We start from the raw sequence: 19,287 nt of genomic DNA, 5'->3' as shown, positions 1-19,287 counted from the left end.
CCATTGCCCATTCAGGAGCAGGCCTTGAACCAGGGAGCAGCGGAGGCTCAGTCTGGGGGCCAGGCTGACACCAAGGTCTTTGGGAAGAGAAAGGACCTTTTGCTGAAACAGGCAGGCTCTTGGCCCACAATTACCGTCAGCGTGATTCATTCCGTAGATAACCGTTCAGTGGTGCTCACAGGAAGGCCCTAAGAACCAGGGAAGAAATGAGGTGACCATAGTCCTGCCTTCAGGAATCCTTCAGTGTAGGGTGGTGGGTGATGGCCGTGATGTGGGGCTCGAAGCCCCCACTGGTCTGCAGGAACTAAGGTCGTCCCCCAACCTGTCATTGGGCCAACAGCCCAGAATCCATGAAGGCAAAGGTGAGCAGCTGCCATTTCGAGTACTGGCTTTGTGCCCGTCCCCAAGCCAGGTGCTTTCCCTGCATTCTCTCTCTGGGTTACACCAGCAACCTTCTCAGGTGGCTGCTAGTATTGCCCCATTTTATAGGCGAGGAACCTGAGGCTCAGAGAGGTGACGTGACTCCCCCAGAGTCACACAGCTAGGAAATCTCCAAACCCACACTTGACTCCAGTGCCCACCCTGTGCCCGGATCACAGAGGGGGAGGCCCCTGCACCCCACCCTCTGCAGCAGTCAGCCGAACTCCTGAAACTTGCATTTCTCCCTCAGGTCCCGGGCAACTTCCACGTGTCCACGCACAGTGCCACAGCCCAGCCGCAGAACCCAGACATGACGCATGTAATCCACAAGCTCTCCTTCGGGGACACGCTGCAGGTGAGCAGGGCACACGCAGGGTGGCAGGGCTGGAGGTGGGCATACAGGGCTGTGCCGCCTGGTGCCCTCTCTTCTCCCTGGGTGCCAGGGAGTCTTCTAGGGATGACACCCGCTTTGAGGCTCTGCTTCATCCAACTCCTCTTTGTGGTTTCTTTCGAGGGCAGCAGCTGCAGTTTTGTAGACAGTGCACCTGGGGCCTGGGGCAAAGGGACTCGCTTTTACTGAGCAGTACTAAGTGCTATTGCTTTCTTTACATTAGTACAAAGAGTGCTCTCTGCAGGCTTGAGGTACCATATTTTATAGACTTGGAGGCTGGGCCCAGAGAAGCCACTTATCCAGGGTCCCCCTGCAGGCGTGACCGGACAGCAGGTTTGTCTGACGCCACTGTCCAGCCTCCTGCCTGTCACAGCCATCTCGTCCTCTCTGCTCAGTGCCCACATCCATTAAATAGGGACAACACAGTAAAGTATTCTGAGTCCTTGTGTTATTTTGTTCAAAAGGACACCCTCAGACTGTTGTTGTTGCTCCCATGTGACAGTTTGTACCCCACTGGGGCTCTTCTTCTGCTTAAACCCGTAGTAAAGGAACCAAATACTTAGCTCCTCTTCTCTACAAGCTGCAGGCAGGGGGCTGCACCTCATTCCTCTTCTTCACTCCCCACAGCAGTCCTCGAGGTAACACCCTATTTTACAGAGGGGACATCGAGGCTCAGAAAGGGGAAGCAATTGTGCCAGGCCCCAATTCCTTGATGAGATTTCTGATTCCCTGGTTTGGATGTTTGGGTTGTGCCCCCAGGCACTGTGATGAGCCCACACAGCCCCCCGGGCACATGTACACACACCGTTTTCTCACCTACATGCACACACATCTGCTCAGACTCGCAGGCACACTTATAAGCGTGCCCTGATTACATGTGCTCATACATACACTCCAAGGCGTGTCACTCCAAGATGTGTGTGTGCACCCTTGGGCCTGGGCACATATTTGCACATAGATACTTGGAGCTTTGCACAGAAACAGCACTACACACCTGGGCATACGGCATGCTTCCAAACATTCCCCATGCCAGTTCAGTCATCCTTACACACACACACACACGCACACACACACACCCCACCTGGAGACACATGCAGACTTACTCGTGCTGGAGCATCTGAGATACACACTGCCCCATTCACACATATGTGCCGCATTTGTATATCCACGTGCAACAGTAACCCCCAATACAGATTGAATGCTTTCTGTGTGCCTGGAACTGCAACCTTACAAGTCTTCTTTCGGTCTCTCAGCAACCCAAGAGAGGTGGGTACAGTTATTGTCCCATTTTACAGATGAGAAAATCAAGGCACAGAGAAGCTACAGTCTATCACACGGCTATTGTGTTGCAGAGCCTGCGTTTGAATCCACTTAGTCTGGCTTCGGAGCCCACCACCCGGTACCATCTCCCTCCCACACAGACCTGAGTGTACACTGCCCCTCCAGTATATGCACATGCTCACGCGTCCTCCTTCCACAGATGGGGCGTGGACACCGGCTGCTTGTGCTTTCTTCCCCATGAGCGCCTGTGCCCAGCAAAGCAGCCTGGCCGCCACTTTCCCATTCCCTTCGGAGGCCCCAGCGGCTCTCCCCTTGGAGACAGGGGCTGGGAACCCAGAAGGCCTGGCCTCCCCCAGTGCCTGCTTTGGTTTTCTGGGGCAGCTGTAACAAAGCACCACACACTGCATGGCTTAAAACAACAGAAATGGATGCTTTCTCAGTTCTAGAAGCCAGATGTCTGAGCTCAAGGTGTCAGAGGACCACAGTTCCTCCAAAGGGGAGAATCCATTCCCCACCCCTCATCTGGCCCCTGGTGCCTGCCCCCCATCCTTGGCACTCCTCGGCTTGTGGCTGCATCACCCCAATCTCTGCTTGTGTTGTCACATGGCCCTCTCCCCAGTGCGTGTCTCTGTGTCTTCACGTGACCTTCTTGCAAGGACACTAGTCATATTGGATTTAGGGCCCACCTTAATCCTGTTTGGCCACATCTTAGCATCTTACACCTGCAAAGACCTATTTTCAGATAAGGTCACACTCTGAGGCTCTTGGGGTTAGGACTTCAGCCAATCTTTTGGGGGGAATGTGATTCAACCTGTAACAGTACCCGTGGGCCAGACTTCCTGTCCACATGCTCAGTGAAGCCCTTCCCCAACCCCACCCCAGACTTGAGCTCACTCACTCCTTGTAGCCAGTTCATAAAGGGTCCACCACCCTTCAGCTCCCATCTCTCCATCCGAGGGTGTGGTGCATGGAGGTTGGGAGCGTGGGTTCTGGGTTCAAATCCTGACCCCACCACTAAGTTATGTGACCTTGGGCAAATTACTAATCCCTCCCAGGCCTTGGAGTTTCAGTTTGCTAAAGCTGCCAGGAATACAATATGCCAGAAGTGGGTTGACTTTTACAATGGGGGGTTATTTGATTGCAAAGTTACAGTTCTAAGGCCATGAAAATGTCCCAATTAAGGCATCAAGAGGTAGATGCCTTCTCTGAGGAAAAGGCTGATGGCGTCTGGAACACCTCTGTTAGCTGGGAAGGTAGGTGGCTGGTGTTTGCTCCCAGGTTGTATTGCTTTCCGCTTCTAATTCCAGTGGCTTTCTCCTTAAGTTCCTGTGGGTTCTCACTTAGCTTCTCTGGGGCAAACTCTGGGCTTCATCTCTTAGCTTAGCATCTCCAAACGTCTAGTTACGCGGCTGTCTCCAAAACGTCTCTGGGCATTTTCTCTCTAAGCATCTCTCTACTCTCTTCAAAATGTCTCTGCTTTCCACCCTCATAGAGGATGCCAGTAAACTAATTAAGACCCACCTTGAATGGGCGGGGTCACATCTCCATGGAAATGATCTAATCAAAAGGTCCCACCCACTATAAATCTGCCCCCACAAAATTGGATTAAAAGAACATGTCTTTTCAAGGAGATATAGTATATCCAAACCAACACACTCAGTGATCTCATCTGTGAAATGGGGACAATAATAATTCCTGCTTCATAGGGATATTGCAAAGATGAAATGAATTAGTGCGTGGAAACCTCTTAGAACAGTGGCACAGAGGAAGTGTCAGTTATTACTCTTGCCCTTGCCCAGTACCATGCTACATACAGCCTGCCATTAGCCTGCAGGGGACTCACAGACATGTGCGGTGGTTCCTACCCCGCTGGGACAGGGGCTGATGAAACACACAAGCAGGCAATGGGGCCGAAGGGCTTCCTTGAGCAGTGTCCTCACTGCCTCTGCACCCACCAGCTCTCCAGATCCTCACAACAGCCCTGGAAGGTGGGCACGTGGAGAACCTGAGGTGCAGAGAACTGATGCCACATGCCCAAGGCCATGCAGCTCATCAGCAGCCCCTGCTGGAATTCAAACCCAGTTTGTGCATCACACTGTGCTCCTTTTGGCACCTTCTGCCCATGGGGCACTTTCTCACTTAGACAGCAGTGTTGCAGAGAATGCCATGTTTTAATCCTCACAAAAACACACTCAAATATGCTGGACGGTGTTTATTTTTTCAGATGAGGAAACCGAGTCAGGCAGGGAGTTTCAGTAACTTGCCCAAAGTCACACAGCTTGTAAAAAACCCTAGTGTGCCTGGCCCCAGGTCTTCTTTCACTGTGCCTCCTACAGTTATGTGTTCATCAGGCCTTCTGGAAATTTCTTGTCTGCCCCAGACTCTGCACCAAGCCCTGGGGTTACAGCGATGAATGAACAAGGCAGGGTCCCCATGTTCAAGCAAAGAGATCAAATGCAAATAAACATGATGGTGTAGAGCAGGGAGTGCTAAGGACAGGAGAAGCCCAGAATTGTGTGCATTGATGTTGGGGTGGTGGGGAGGGGGTCCTCCCCTAGCCTGGGAGATGACATCTAAGCCAAGCTTTGAAAGGTGAGAAAGATTTGTCCAGGCACAGGGTGGGGCAGTGGGTCCTGGGCTGGGGGCGTCTTACCACCACTGCTCTCCTAGTGGACTCGCACACCCAGCTGGTCATTTTCACATGGAGACCCCTGGCGTTACTTTTAGAAAAATGGCTCAGCGAGCATCCTTGACCCAAGTAATGTTCTGTTCATGCGATGCCAGAAGCTGGAGGAGGAGGCCTCATCAGAGTCAGCTGAAGTGGGGAGGGGAGAGCTGGGTTTTATGGGGCCTGGGAGATCCATATTGGATTTAGGAAGGTGGAGACTGACAGACAGGATCAAGTGTGTGTCTTGGAAAGAGCACCCATAAGGCAAGATTGGAGGCAGGCAGGGACGTGAGGAAGGGGCTGGGGCCCCAGGGCAGGAGTGACGGGGGCTAAAACTGAGGCAGGGTAGAGGGGAGAAGGAAGATGAGGGACCAGAGAGAGAGAAAAGCAGTCATGCGTTGCTGTTTGCTGATGGAGAAACAGAAGGAAAGCAACAGCCTGATGCTTGGTCATTACTGTGGTGGGAATAAGATGTTAAAACAAAGTATTGAATTCAGCAGAGAATCCATCCATCCATCCATCCAATATTTATTGAGCACCTACTGTGTGCCAGACCTTGCACACATAGAGGAGGACAAGCATGGTCCCTGCCCACATGGAGCCTACAGTCTAGAGGGGAAGGTGGATGTTTATGAAATAATCCCAGAAATAAATGGAACATAAAAGCATGGCATGATGATGGAAGAGCAATGTTCATCTCCACAGCCCCCATCCTCTTGGGTTACAACCAAATCTTCAGACTGTTGACTCCAAGGTGGTAAATGGATAAGCATTCCTTTCATCTAGGTTTGTTGTACAGTGTGCAGTTCTGTTAAGCATTTGGTAAAGATCAACAATTTGAGATCAGGGTCAGGGATCAGGGCACTCACCTGCTGCCCACTGCTCCTATATGAAAACCGGACCCCCATCGAGGCCCTCTCTGTAGGAACTTATGACCCCCACTTCTCTCAGCTGCATTCCCTTTTCCTCCCCATCCTCCCTGTGTTCACATGTGTTCCAGTTTGCTAATGCTGCCCTTTTGCAAAACCAGAAATGGATCAGCTTTTATAAAGGAGGTTTATTTGGTTACAAAGTTACAGTCTGAAGGCCATAAAGTATCCAAGGTAAGGCATCAACAATAGGGTACCTTCACTGGAGAAAGGCTGTTGGCATCTGGAAAACCTCTGTTAGCTGGGAAGGCACGTGGCTGGTGTCTGCTTGCTCCCAGGTTGTGTTTCAAAATGGCGTTCTCCAAAATGTCAGTGTCAGCTTCCAACAGCTGTCTTCAAAATGTCTTTCTAAGCTGCTTTCCAAAATGTCACTCACAGCTGCTCTGAATTCCTTCTGTTTGTCAGCTCTTTTATATGGCTCCAGTGATTTAATTAAGACCCACGCTGAAGGGGTGGGGTACCACCTCCATGGAAATTATCCAATCAAAGGTCTTGCCCACAGTTGACTGAGTCATGTCTCCATGGAAACAATCAATAGGTTCCAACCTAATCAACACTAATACTGCCCCCACAAGATTGCATCAAGGAACATGGCGTTTTGGGGGACATAATACATCCAAACCAGCACAGGGGCTTTAAACAAGATGACATGAAGCAGCCAGGACAGAGTAGCATACAACAGGTGCTCAAGCTGGGTGCCTGTGCCATATCTTGTTCCCCACAACTTCTTTCTGAGATAGACCCTGCTGGGTCCCCCATTGTACACACGGGGAAGGTCCCAGACCTTCCATTCCAGGTTGTCCCTTATCTGTCCCCCATAGCTGGGGCCGGACCTGGAGGTGGTGGCTTCCTGGTGACAGTCCCCTCGCTGTGCTTCTCCACAGGTCCAGAACGTCCAGGGAGCTTTCAACGCCCTTGGAGGAGCAGACAGACTCAACTCCAACCGTACGTATCCAGACTGGGAACACAGCCATGTGCCCCGGGGTTCCCAGGAGGACTGGTGGGAAAGGGGGACGGCAGAGGGGAGGATAGTTTATGGAACCCTCACTGTATGCTGGGGTCAGGGCGCCGCCAGCTTCCTTCCACGGTCAGGGAGGAAGGGGGAGGTATCCCCGTCACACAGAGGAGGGAAAAAAAGTGACTTGGCCCCCGGGGCAAGTATGTAGAAGCCTTTGCCACATCCTCGGTGCTCAATAGCCACATCCTCGGTGCTCAATAGATGCTTTTTTATTGTTATCATTGCTATCACACCACGTGGTTGTTCGTTGAGATCCTACGGGGAGTTAGAGCAGAGTCAGGTTTCATTCTGGCTCCAAGTTGCACCTTCAGAACAGGTTTGCAGGTGGCTCCGACACATCCCACTGTTCCACCCCACTCAGGTCTGACCACCCTGCCTCCTGCCCCTCTCCCTTCACTTCCTGGAACCTTGGTCCAAATTAAAGAAAACCCCTCCTCTCCACACATGGCCAGGTGTGCACCCAAGCACACACACACGTGACACACACCTACACATGCATATACCCCCACACATGCACACACGTGTGCACATATGGGGTGTTGGACCTGTGCACAGAAGCTGCCTAGGAGTCCTGTCTGCTCAAGCTGACCCAATACCCACATCCTCTTATCATTTCATAAAATAATAAACTTCTCCAACAGGGGGAAATCTAAGCAAAAGGCAACTCCCCTCCCTGACCTACCTCCCAACAAATCAAACTTTTCATTTCTTTGGGTCCCTTTGAATGCTTGCCTGTGAGCAGAGCAGACATCCTTTTTGCAAAGCATAGATAGAAGTTTGCATCCTTATCTTTGTACTTGACATGATTTCATAATCATGGTTTTTATTCTTTCCGATCATAATGGAGGATCTAGCAGCTCTAGATCCATCTAGCAGCTCTGCCTTACTTTATGAAGGCATTTTCATATCATTAAAAATGCCTGTTGTTTCTAGCATCTCACTGTTACAGCGCTGCCTCTGATATATTTATGCATTTGCTTTACTTTACCCTATCGCTTCCCAGCTTAAGCCGGTGCTCATTTATGCTGCCTCCAGCAATGTGAGTCTAAAACAGGCCCACCTTATTGATGAGACAGTGCCCCCATCTTGTTTTAATGCAAATGTCTGATTATAAGAGAGGTCGATGAATCTTCAGATGGTTGTGTAGTTGTAGTTTAGTGCAAGGGTTGAGTGTGCACCTAAAGTGACTGTGCACATACGCTTGCATTTAGCATGGATCTCTTGCTTTGCCTGCTTTTGGAAGAGGACCCAGCTAGGAAGGCCCTAGTGTTTGAGAGCAGAGCCAGGGTGGGGGTGCAAGACCTTGCAAGACCTTCAGCCTCCAGGCTGGCTGAAGTGGGAAAAACAGTGGATGGGATCGTGCAACAGAAACCCAGGGCTAGGGCTGGCTTTTATTTCTTCAGCTCCCCAGGCTCGGTCCCCCCTCTGCGCCTTTGCATTTGACCTCCTCTCACTTCACCCTACAGTTGGTGACTTCTCGTCCTTTAGATCTCAGCCCAAATGCCACCACCTCAGAGAGGCCCTGCCTCTCCACCCCGTGTAAAGTCACCCCACTCCCACTAACAATAACAATCCTGATTTTATTCCCAGCACATACCTCTCTGAAATTGTCTTGTTCTTTCAATTGTCTCTTTTGTTTGTTGGATGACTCTCCCACTAGAACATAAGCTCTATGAGCTCTGGGACTCTGCCTTGTCCACTGTTCTGTGCCCAGAATGCCTAATTGGTGGGAAGAGGTGATAAGAGGTCACTTCCTGAAGGCCACTGTAGGGGGAGCCCCTGCCAGATGGTGGGGCAGTGTGGTGATGAGGCATTGGATTCTGGAGTCCCCAGTCTACCATGACCCAACGCTGTGATTTTGGGAGAGCTGTGTAACTTCTCCAAGCCTCTGTCTCTACATCTGGAAAGTGGGGAGAGTACCCTCCACCTTACAGCATTGCCATGAGGCTTAATGAGAGATGTGGAAAGGGTTTAGTACATGGCCTGGGACACAGTGAGGGCTCAATAAATATTAAATCCTTATCATCATCCCATTGTCTTCATCATTGTGGGCCACCAACTTCAGGAACCAGACTCCCTAGGGCAGAATCTAAGGTGATTCTTGCATGCATTGTATTCTGAGTGACTGGTATCAAAACAAGCTTGGGACGTAGTTTTTTATATACATGAAGATTAGATAGATATGTAGATGAATAGATTGATAGATATTAGGTAGACATTAGATGAATAGATAGATTGGTAAGTAGACACAGATATTAGATGGATAGATGGAAAGATACGTTAATAGATAATATAGATAGATATGTATATATATACCGCACAATACATATATATGAACCCAGCATTTATAAGATAAGTAGAAATTTGAACACTCTAAATATTTGAAGATACTAAGGAATGATTGTTGATTTTTTTTTAGCTGTAATGATGGCTTTGTGGCTGTGCTTTTTGGTGTGTATGTGGGTTTTTTTGTTTTGTTATGTTTTTTTGAGTTTTTATCTTTTAGGGAGACATACTGAAATATTTATGGATGAAGTGGGGTGATGTTTGGGATTTGCTTCAAAATAAGGTGGGGTAGGAAAAAGAAGAGACAAGCTTGGCCATGTGTTGATAATTGCTGACTCTAGGGAATGGGTACATGTGGGTTCATGATATGAGTCTATTTTTTGAATATGTTTGAAATTTTCCACAGTAAAATGTTAGAAGGGAGGGAGAGAGGGGGAGGGAGGGAGGGAGGGAGTATGAAGTGTACGTGGGCCTGCCTGGAACAGTTTGGAGCCAGGAGCCTTTATCAAGAAAGGTCACTAACAAGGAATGCATGTGGGTGCAGACAGGTGCAGTGTTTCTAGTGGGACTTGGCACATTGTATCAAAGGCCTTATAAATGGACATTCCCTTAGAGTCATCACTTCTGTTCCTAGGAGGGTAAGCTAAGGAAATAATTAAGAGAGGGTGCAAAGGTTTAGGAAAATACTGTTCGTTTGGTCCTTGTTTATGTGGGTGAAAATGTGAAGCCGCATCAGTGTCTGGGTCATAGGAGGTTGGTTGAGTCCATCATTTATGCCCACACCAGGGAATCTGTGCCGCTGCTGACCCTGATGGGTCAGTCTCTTGCTGGCCTTCAGGCAGCAGATGTTTATTGAGCATCTATTATGTGCCAGGCACTGTGCTAGGTTCTGGGAATAAGGAGGTAAGTAAAACAGACTATCTTCTGTGTAGCGTACATACTGTGTCATTGACCTGAAATGATGGTTCTGATGTTCTGTTCTTAGAAAAAGGTATAATTTGATGTATTTTAATCTAAAAATATATATGCATAAACATATACAAAACCTGGCAGTTTATACCTGAGAACGCTAACCGCAGTTTCCTCTGAGTGATGGTTTTATAGGTGATTTTTTTTCTTTGTGATCATCTGTTTTGTACAAATCTTTTTTTTCTTTTTTGTTGTGTTTTTTTTTCTTTTTTATGATTATTCTTTTTTTGTTATTGTTTTGTTTTATTTCATTTATTTTTTGTCTGTCTTTATTTTTCTTTTGTTTCGTACAAATCTGAACAATACAGGGATGATTTCCTAAAGCAGCCGCTCTTTCATGTGTTTAGCCTGGGGCGATGGGCATTTGGGGCACTAGGTTTCAAATGTGGTCTTTGGGCACCTGGTTTAAAATGCAGATTCTGAGCCACACACCAGACCTGTTGAGGGGGCTTCCTGGGGTTGTGGTCCAGGAAGCTGCCTTTTAAATCCCAGGTAATTTAGTGCTCCTCGCATTGCAGGGTTGAGCAGAGGGGTGCAAGGGAAACGGGGGTCTTCATGGACCTGCTTCTGAGGCTGCAGGGCTTTCCCCCTAGGTTTTAAGCATCCATTTACAGAGCACTGTCCTCTTCTCTCTGAGACGCAGCCTTAGTAGGCAGGGGCAGGGAGGGAGTGGGCCAAGGGCCATGGGTGCTCTCTCCATCCTTGACCCTCTTACAGAAGATGAATTCAAGGACTCAGGACTGACTCGCTGTGAGACTGGCCTTCTTCAGGCCTTACATTTCTATATTGCCTTTAGCTCCATGGTCATGCAACCCAAGATTCTAGAAACCAATCATGGCGGGTGGGTGGGGGTGCAGCATCTCGGAAGGCCGGGAGAAATCATACCTTCCCTGGGTGATATCTGGCCACTTTGAGCCAGCATTAGATCAGCCTCGTGTTGGACTCTGCTTACCTCATGCTTATCAGAAGCTGATTCATCTGTTTTTCCATTCATGTGTCTGTCCACTCATCCCTCCATCCGTCCATTCATTCAATAAGCATTTGCCACCGTCCGCTCCGTACCAGGCCCTGTGCGGGGCTCTGGGGACGCAGAGATGAGTAAGGCGCTGTCCCTGTCTCTGCTGCCTCCTCCATCTTGGGTGGGGGGAGAGTCGGTGTGTGGAGGGGTGTCAGCTAAGAGAGGCCATGAAGGAGGGAGAGTTTATCTTCCATGAATTGAAAATGGGGAAAGACAGTAATCAGTTCTTCCTAGATGCAGTTTTACTAGTAGGCGGACTCTCTTTAAAATTTAAAATCCAGTTGGTTTTCAACATAGACGACTTCAAGCCATACCAGAGGGTGCACAGTGAAAAGGGATCTTTCTCACAGCCTGCCTTCCTCCCCAGAGACTAAAACTGCTAATGGTTTCCTTGGGTATGTTTCCAGAACATTCTTATAGCTTTTAAAGCCTATATATAGAAAGTCTTCCCCTGCTCCCCAGTACATGGAAACATGTTGTACATCCACCCAATTCTGTAACTCGGTCCATTTCACTTAACATTACCTCCGGGAAATTGTGTCTCTCATTGATGGACCTTTGGGGTGGTGCCAGAATTTTAATATTATGAACAGTGTGGGAGTAATGAGCCTGACAGGTGCAATCTTTCGATCCCTGGTATCCGAGTGGAGGAAATGAAGAGGGATGGTTTGGTGGTGGAAACGCAGGGCGTGAGCCCCCCACCTCCACCCCTCCCATCCCCGGTCTTGCCAAATGGGTTTTGCACTGAAATGACGTAGAGAGCCTCGCGGGCCGGGCAGGACGGTACCCCTCCTTCATCTCGCTGTGTCCTCCCCGCAGCCCTCGCCTCCCACGACTACATCTTGAAGATCGTGCCCACGGTTTATGAGGACAAGAGCGGCAAGCAGCGCTACTCTTACCAGTACACGGTGGCCAACAAGGTGCGTGGGCGGCGGCCGCCCGAGCCGCGTGCACCCGCGCCCTCTGCCGGCCAGGGGCGGAAGTGACAAGTGCCGGGCGCGATGTCTGCTCGGGTCACTTTCCTGGGTGGCTCCACCGGCCAGGTTCTGTCTCTGGGTGAAGATGGAAGGATCCAGTCCCTGCCCTCGGGGCGGCCTCAGAGTCAAGGGGAGAAAATCTAAGCAGGGTGTAGGGTGTGACCTGGGTGTGGAAGAGCAGACATGTGCCCCACATCCCCATCCCCAAAGGTCCCAGGGGAAACCTAGGCATCTCGACTGCTGAGCATGGGGCCCCATCTTCAGGCTCAGGACCCTGATTGGTCACTACACACCAGACATTCCAACTCTTGGGGCAAAAGCACTTTATCTAAAACCACGGAGGCTGGTGAATCACACCAGGATGGCCATTGGTTAATTGGCTGTTAACAGGAATGTCCCAAGAACCCGGTACTCGTAGTCGTGGAGAAACAGACAGACCTTTGTGGGAACATAGCTTGATCAGAGCCAGTGAAACAGCTCAAGTTAGTGGTGTGAAGCCAAGTGAGCTTTGCGCTTCCGGGGAGATGACCCTGCCAATGTGACATGAGTGCTCAAAGCCTGTGACATGAATGCTCAAAGCCTGTTGGTTGAGATGCCCCCACTGAACCCTGACTGGATTGTACTGCCAACCTTTACCTCCAGTGTTATTTTTTTTCTTCTGTTCTCAGCTGCCCAAACTCCTTCTAAGTGATACATTGTTTGCTCAATTAACTATAATAATAATAATAGGAGGAGGAGCTATAATGTATCAAGTACTTATTGTGGGCTAGATACTATACTACAGTCTCTACCTCCATCATCTCTTCAAATCATCATGACAGCACTGGGGTTGGGCCTATTATCCCCATTTTACAGACTTGGCCACCGAGGCACAGAGAGGTGGTCATAGAGCAATAAAGGGGCCAGATAGGGTTGAAAACCAGGTCCTCTCTGAGCTCTAGGGTCTGGCCTCTTTGATCACTGAATCACCCATTCCATCTGAAAAGAGCCCATTGAGTCTGCTCTGATCCATCCTGTGGGGATGTCCCCATGTAATGCTGCCAGAGGGTCTTCTTTCTTTTATTCATTGTTTGCCTTTGGGCATCTTACTGTAACTCTCAAATGCTGACAGCATCTTGCACATGGAAGCACATGGCTACAATGTGAGCAGAAAGAGCCTGGGCTCTGGACCACACTGCTGGGTTCAAATCCCAGCTCAGTTGCTCACTAGCTGCGTGACCCGGAACAAGTCACATGGCCTCCGCATGCCTCAGTTTACTCATTTATGAGATGGGGGTAGTACCCACCTCATAAGGTTGTTGAGAGAAGCCAATGAGGCAATGTTTTCAAAACACTTTGCCCACAAAGAAGGCTTTAGGTAAGTGGTACCTACTGCTGCTATTTTTCATTATTTTTCTCTGCCCCTCAGTTCTGTGCTGTGACCCAGATATTCACAGGCCCCATCAGCTCTCTCTAGAGAAAGCTGATCTTTCTTTGCCCAAGGCTCCTTTCCCCCAAGGCTTCCGCAAGGACCCAGCAGCCAGAACAGCTTGCTCAGCTTCCTCTGTGGCTTTGACCCAGACTGCCCCTTGAGTGATGCCATGTGTGTCAGGGTCCGTGGTGACCAGCAGGAAGGTCAGGTCTCAGTGTTGTCATGCCAGGCGTTGGAGGACAGGCCCTGGAAGCAGCCCCCGAGTTCAGGCCCTAGCATTTAGGGGTGGGGGTACGCCAGTGATTGAGTTTGGTCTCCAGTTGTTGCAGATGAATGAGAATAGCCCAGAGGTTTTCAGCACCCTGCAGTGTCCAAACTGGGGAGATTCCACAAGTCATCATCCCAGACCTGCGTACCTAGATGGGAAACCAAATCCCTGGGAGAGGGAAGGACTGGCCCAGGGTCACACTTAGCAGCCTTTTAGATCCTGCCATGTGCCTTCCCAGAAAGGCTTGGGGAAGGGCTGTGTCCTCTGGCTTTCTAGTTCTGTGCTTGTGCCTAGTTTGAAGAAGCTTACTCCCTACATCACACATACACACACACACACACAGACACACACACACATGCCCAGACCCCTGCTTATCTGTCATATTGGCTCAGAATGGCCCCTCCTCTGAAGTCTCCCAGTCATCCTGCCTTGGCACGGATAATGTTGCAGCATTATGGATATTTTTATATGACCCCCTCTGGGGGAGGACCGGGGCTCACTCACCTCAGGGGGTCCCCAGCAGCCAGCCCGTGGGGATGGGAGGACAGAGAAGGCACTCAACCAACAGCTGTTGATTGAATGAACAAATTGTTGTGGCCCAGGAGTTGACGTATATAAAAAGGAGAGGGGGATAGGCCTTTACTCAAGCTGAGCCCAAATCACTTTTTTTTTTCCTTTGATTCTGCTGCAGCTTCAAGTTCGCAGCGTCAGTTTCCAAGCAGCCAAAAGGGTCAAAAATTCCCTGCCTGTATTGACGCTGGACGGCAGAACTTAGAGCCCTGGAGAAGGGGGCGGGAGAGGAGGGGGCGATGGGGCCTGGGGTCGTCGGGGAGAGAGGGAGGAAAGCAGGACCTTCTGGAATCCGACCCCGCGTCCATTGTCCACCACGAGGCGCAGTTTTTCCGATTCTCACTCTCGCCCCCTCCGCCCGCCTCCTCCCCCATTCTGTCTCCTTCCAACCCAGGAGTACGTCGCCTACAGCCACACGGGCCGCATCATCCCCGCCATCTGGTTCCGCTACGACCTCAGCCCCATCACGGTCAAGTACACGGAGAGACGGCAGCCCCTGTACAGGTTCATCACCACGGTGAGTGGGCGGGGCCCGGCGCAGCGCGGCCGCCGGGGGCAGCCTGTCCCTTGGCGCCCCCCACTGGAACAGGACGGAGCCTGCAGGGCCGGGGGCTCAGGCTGAGCACAGGCGGCCTTGCCCCCAGGCGTGTTTAGAAATGTTACCAGAATCACCTCAATAGCGATGACTTTTCATCAAGACATTTTCCAGAATGAATGCCACTAAATCACTTTAGTTCCTTAAGCCAGTCCTTATATGGCATAATTAGATATGGGTGATTTTATACAGGTTTTTTTTTTTTTTTTTTTTTTTTTTACAGTAATTATTCTTAGCAGGGTTTGTCCTTTCCTGGGTAAATTTTACAATCAAGATTTCATTCTTTTTTTCCCCATATCTAATTTACAAATACAACTGCTGATAGAGTCAGGGTTTTTCTCTCCTTTCTGTCTGCCCACATGCTCCTTCCTTCCTTCCTTCCTTCCCCTTTCCTTTCCTTTTTTTTTTTTTTAATCTTCTTTCTATTGTTTTCTTTTATTTTCCTTTTTTTTCTGTTCTTTTTTTTCTGCCATTGTCTCCACCAAGTCTAGTTTTCTCTGGGGCAGCCTCAGCTGATGTCACTTTTCTTTTGTGCTGATTATTTCTTTCAAGTCTACTGTTTCTTGGCCTCCTAGTCATTCCCTAAGGTCTGAGCATCAGGGTCAGGATGTTCTGCTTCAGCCAGTGGGTCCAGGAGATGTCTGGTAAGCCAGAGTCAGCTGAGGTGGAAGCATTGAGTGAGTTTTCCTATTCACAGATTTGGAAACTGAGGCTTAAAGACAAATGAATGCATTGAAAGGCCTTCCTGCTTATATACCTCTTCAAACTTTTAATAATGGTTCAAGATTGGGGGGGGGTCTAGTCCTGGCTCATTCTTTTCTGGCTTGGGACTACATCTCTATTAGTCAGAATCTGTTACAGATGGGACAGAACCTACCTTGAGCTGATGTAAGGGGTATGTCAGCTTCAGGCATGGCTGGATCCAAGCACAAAGGTTGTCAGGAATAGGTCTCTCTCCATTGTTTGATCCATACTGCCTTTCCTCTGTACTGGCTTCATTCTCAAATAGAATTTACCAGTTGACAGTGTCTCTTTCTCAATAATTCCAGCCTGAATCTTGGGTGCTACTCTTATTGGCCCCACCTTGTGGCCTGGAGAATGGAGTGCTTCAGGAGGCCAGGCTTAGATCTAGTAGCCCCCTCTGGAGCCAACCCCACCCAAACTACAAGAAGGAATATTGTGCAGAATAGGGTATCTCAAGAGAAAAACTAGAAGATGGGAGAGTGGGTGCTGGCAGGTAAAAAAAAAAAAAACTTAGATGCCTATGACAAGACCTCTGTTTTCTAAACTGTGTAAAAAAAAGAATAATCCTGACCCTTCCTACCTCATAGGGTCTTGTGGGACTCAAAGGAGATCATGAAAGGAGAAGCTCTTTGCAGATATAAAAACCCACATGAATACAGAGTGTCATAAATCTGGTGCTTTTATAGGAGCCTCAGCACAGCTTCTTGCCATTCTATTTGATTACATGAAAATTTGAAATTTCTTTTCAACAAAGAGTTCTTAATGTAATGTTAAAACAATGGATGCAGATAGGGAGGAGAAATTTGCCACACATTCAAGAAAGGAGTAATCTTCAGAATTTATATATAAAGAATTCCTACAAATTAAAAAATAAAAAAAAAAAGAGTTAAGCAACCAGAAAGGAAAATGGGCAGATGCTAAGGAATGACCCTTTGCAAAGGAGGAGAGTTCAGTGGCAGTGAAAAGAGGTGCACATTCATTAAAAGTTGGGGAAATGAGGTTCAAAACAAGAAGACACCAATTCAGTGCTATCAGACTGGCAGAAATTAAACCTGCCAACTTAAAGACTGGGAGGCTGCAAAGCAGCAAGGACTCACATCTACCACTGGTGCACAGGTAAATTGGTATAACCACTTTGGAGGGAAATGCACAAACCCTCTGACCCCAAATCAGGGAATTTGTGAGCAAGTGATTTTATCCAAGGCCCCACAGGAATAGGGCCCCAAGAGGCTGTCAGTTCTGTTTCTTCTCCAGGGCTCCTCCTATTGCATAAGACAGAAACTCAGATGCAGGTCAGTGCCTCTGTGCGTCCGTGAGGGTGTGGTCTGCCCTTCAGGGACCCTGGCATCTGTGGCATTGACTGGCACCCATGCCACACTGAAGGGCTGAGAGGGATTTTCCATACCCCCTTCCCGTTTGCTCCTGTATGGTAGGCAGCCAAAGTACTGGGTGTTGAAGTCACTTACCAAGTGACTGAGACATATAAGCAACTTCATGTATTCATTTAATAAGTTTGCTAGAATCTTCCATGTCCTGGGCACCAGGGAGAGCTGAATCAGACACGATCCCTGCCCTCACTGAGTTCATATCAGGTAGGTGGGGGAGATGGCTGGGTAGGCAGAGAATGGCCATCCTATATCACAGACGCACAGCAGTGTCAAAGAGGAGGGCAAGTCCCCTCTGTTCGAAAAACCCCAAGAAGGAAACCCTGAGCTGGGTCTTGAAGGGTGAGTAGATGTTTTCTAGACTGATGAGTGAAAGAAAGAGGCTCCAAAAGGAAGAGCATGTGCAGAGGTGCCCAACATAGCATGTCTTGGGAAGGCCATGTGGCCTCCTTCCAGGGGTGATTGGCTCCCTCTTAGGTTGAGGTGAGCCTTTCACCTTCTGACTTCTGAAAGTTGGAGGTTCCCTCGAGGCACAGGGGAAGAGCCTATCCTTCATGCCCAAGAGGCCACATGCCTTTGTGACTCCTTTTCTTCTGGCCACCAGCCTATCCACCATCTCTGCCCAACCCACCTCCCCTGGAGGTGGAACCTGGAGGTTGCGGGCCATGCTACAGGGAACCTTCTAGGCATCATCGGCCCCATGCTGCCATCTTGGTTGCCTCGGCAACCGAGGAGTGAGCTCCAAGGAAGCGAGCCGGCTGTGCTTGGCAGATGGTGTCATTGTGGGGGCTTCAGAGGCCCCTGTCACAGGACAGCAGATGTGGGGATGACGCTGGCCCTCAGACACACACAGACACATGGCAGAAATACCTGGGAGCCCTCCCAGGGTGGGATGGGGATGAGATGGACGTACAGGCACCTGCTGCATCTTCTCTTTCTTTGTTTTTAAAACCAAACACTTGTGTGCAAAGCCCCTGGCCCCCCAAACCAGGGCCTCTGCAAATAGCTCCTCAGAGGGGCTGCTGAAGAGGGGGCTTAGGCCAGGATGTCGTCATGTGGCGACTGCGGGGCTGGGCAGGCAGCTGTGGTGGGCTGGAATGAGATGTGGGGGTAGCTGGGAGAAGAGGCTGGGTGGGGCCACCCAGCTACATTTCAAAGTATCAAGTACCCAGCTTACTCTGGGTTGCCCCTCCAGGGTCTTATTGTCTGGAAAGGACTTTTCTATCCTCAGCCTCCAGGAAATCTTCACTAAGATGCCCAGGTTCCTCTCTCTGGGAACCCAGAACTTCTTGCTCAGACCTCTCCTTTGGGCTGTACCAGAAAATTCCATCACTTAGAAAATCAACAGGTCATATTTAACACCATGCAAGTAATCCCCTTCAAAGTGCTCCCCTCCTACACATGTCCATTTGTCTCCAGCCCCTGCCACTTGCTAAAGCCCCTTTTTTGAGATTGCCTTCAAGTGGGTTGTGGTGACAGATTGGATGACTTCAGAGGTGTCGAATCTCTTTCCTTACGTGATTTATTTTATTTCAGGGGAACAGCCAGAAGTCACAAAGTGCCAAATTGGGCCAGTGTGGCTCGGCAATTTTTAGACACCAGAAATGCCCAGATGGCTGTGACATGGGCCTGTTGAACCCTACTCAAAACCTGCCATGCTTAAAGGGTCGTGCAGCTCACGTTCACTCATGTGACACTCGGGACCTAGGTTGGGACTCAACCTAAGAATGAGGGAGGGTTTCACGCACTTTCTTTCCGAGTGAGATAATCCCCCAAATTTTAGATTGCCCTTCACGGTTGCCAATATATGGGCTCCTGGGTCTGATTCATCTCTGAGGTCTGTGCATCCAGCCTGAGATGGACAGAACATAGGAGCTTAAAAATCCACAAGGGACAGCTGCTTGAATAGTATCATAATGTCATAATAGCCATCCTTATTGAGCACCTACTATCTGCCAAGAAATTTCACAGTTATCTTCTTTAACCCTTTCAGCAACCTAATAAGGTAGTTAGTATTATTCCTGTTTCATATATGTATTAGCTGTGGCTTGGAGAGACAAAGAAACCCATCCAAACTCACACAGCCTGTAAATGGCACAACTGGGACTTGATCCCAAGCTTGCCTCTGCCACCACTGGCTGGGGAACCTCCAGCTTCCAAAGCGAGGGTTCTCAAGGGGGTTCCAGCACCAGAGACCCCAGGATTGATTGATATATCGACTTTCATCCTGGGAATTGGGAAGAAATCTTATAACTGGAAACAAGCATGCATTATAAAATCACAACCATTCCCACACCATTCAATGAACACAAAAGAATTGCCCATCAAAGGGTGGTTGGCTGATGGTTTGCAAGTTT

The 19,287-nt window shown here is 49.3% G+C and overlaps 1 protein-coding gene across 2 annotated transcripts in view; it reads left to right on the top strand.

The window, feature by feature from the left end:
* ERGIC1 (endoplasmic reticulum-golgi intermediate compartment 1) overlaps positions 1-19,287 on the top strand; it is a 122,574-nt gene that overhangs the window by 94,948 nt on the left and 8,339 nt on the right. For both annotated transcript variants that reach the window (XM_037802153.1, XM_037802154.1), the window contains exons 6-9: positions 671-775; positions 6,574-6,634; positions 11,800-11,900; positions 14,601-14,723. In XM_037802153.1, coding sequence (XP_037658081.1) covers positions 671-775; positions 6,574-6,634; positions 11,800-11,900; positions 14,601-14,723 — 390 coding nt within the window. The remainder of the gene's footprint in view (positions 1-670; positions 776-6,573; positions 6,635-11,799; positions 11,901-14,600; positions 14,724-19,287) is intronic.

The sequence above is a fragment of the Choloepus didactylus genome, chromosome 13 (genome assembly GCF_015220235.1).
Source record: "Choloepus didactylus isolate mChoDid1 chromosome 13, mChoDid1.pri, whole genome shotgun sequence".
In the NCBI taxonomy this organism is placed as follows: domain Eukaryota; kingdom Metazoa; phylum Chordata; class Mammalia; order Pilosa; family Megalonychidae; genus Choloepus; species Choloepus didactylus.
The sequence above is the reverse complement of the archived record's forward strand: the minus strand, read 5'-3'. Positions and strand labels throughout refer to the sequence as shown.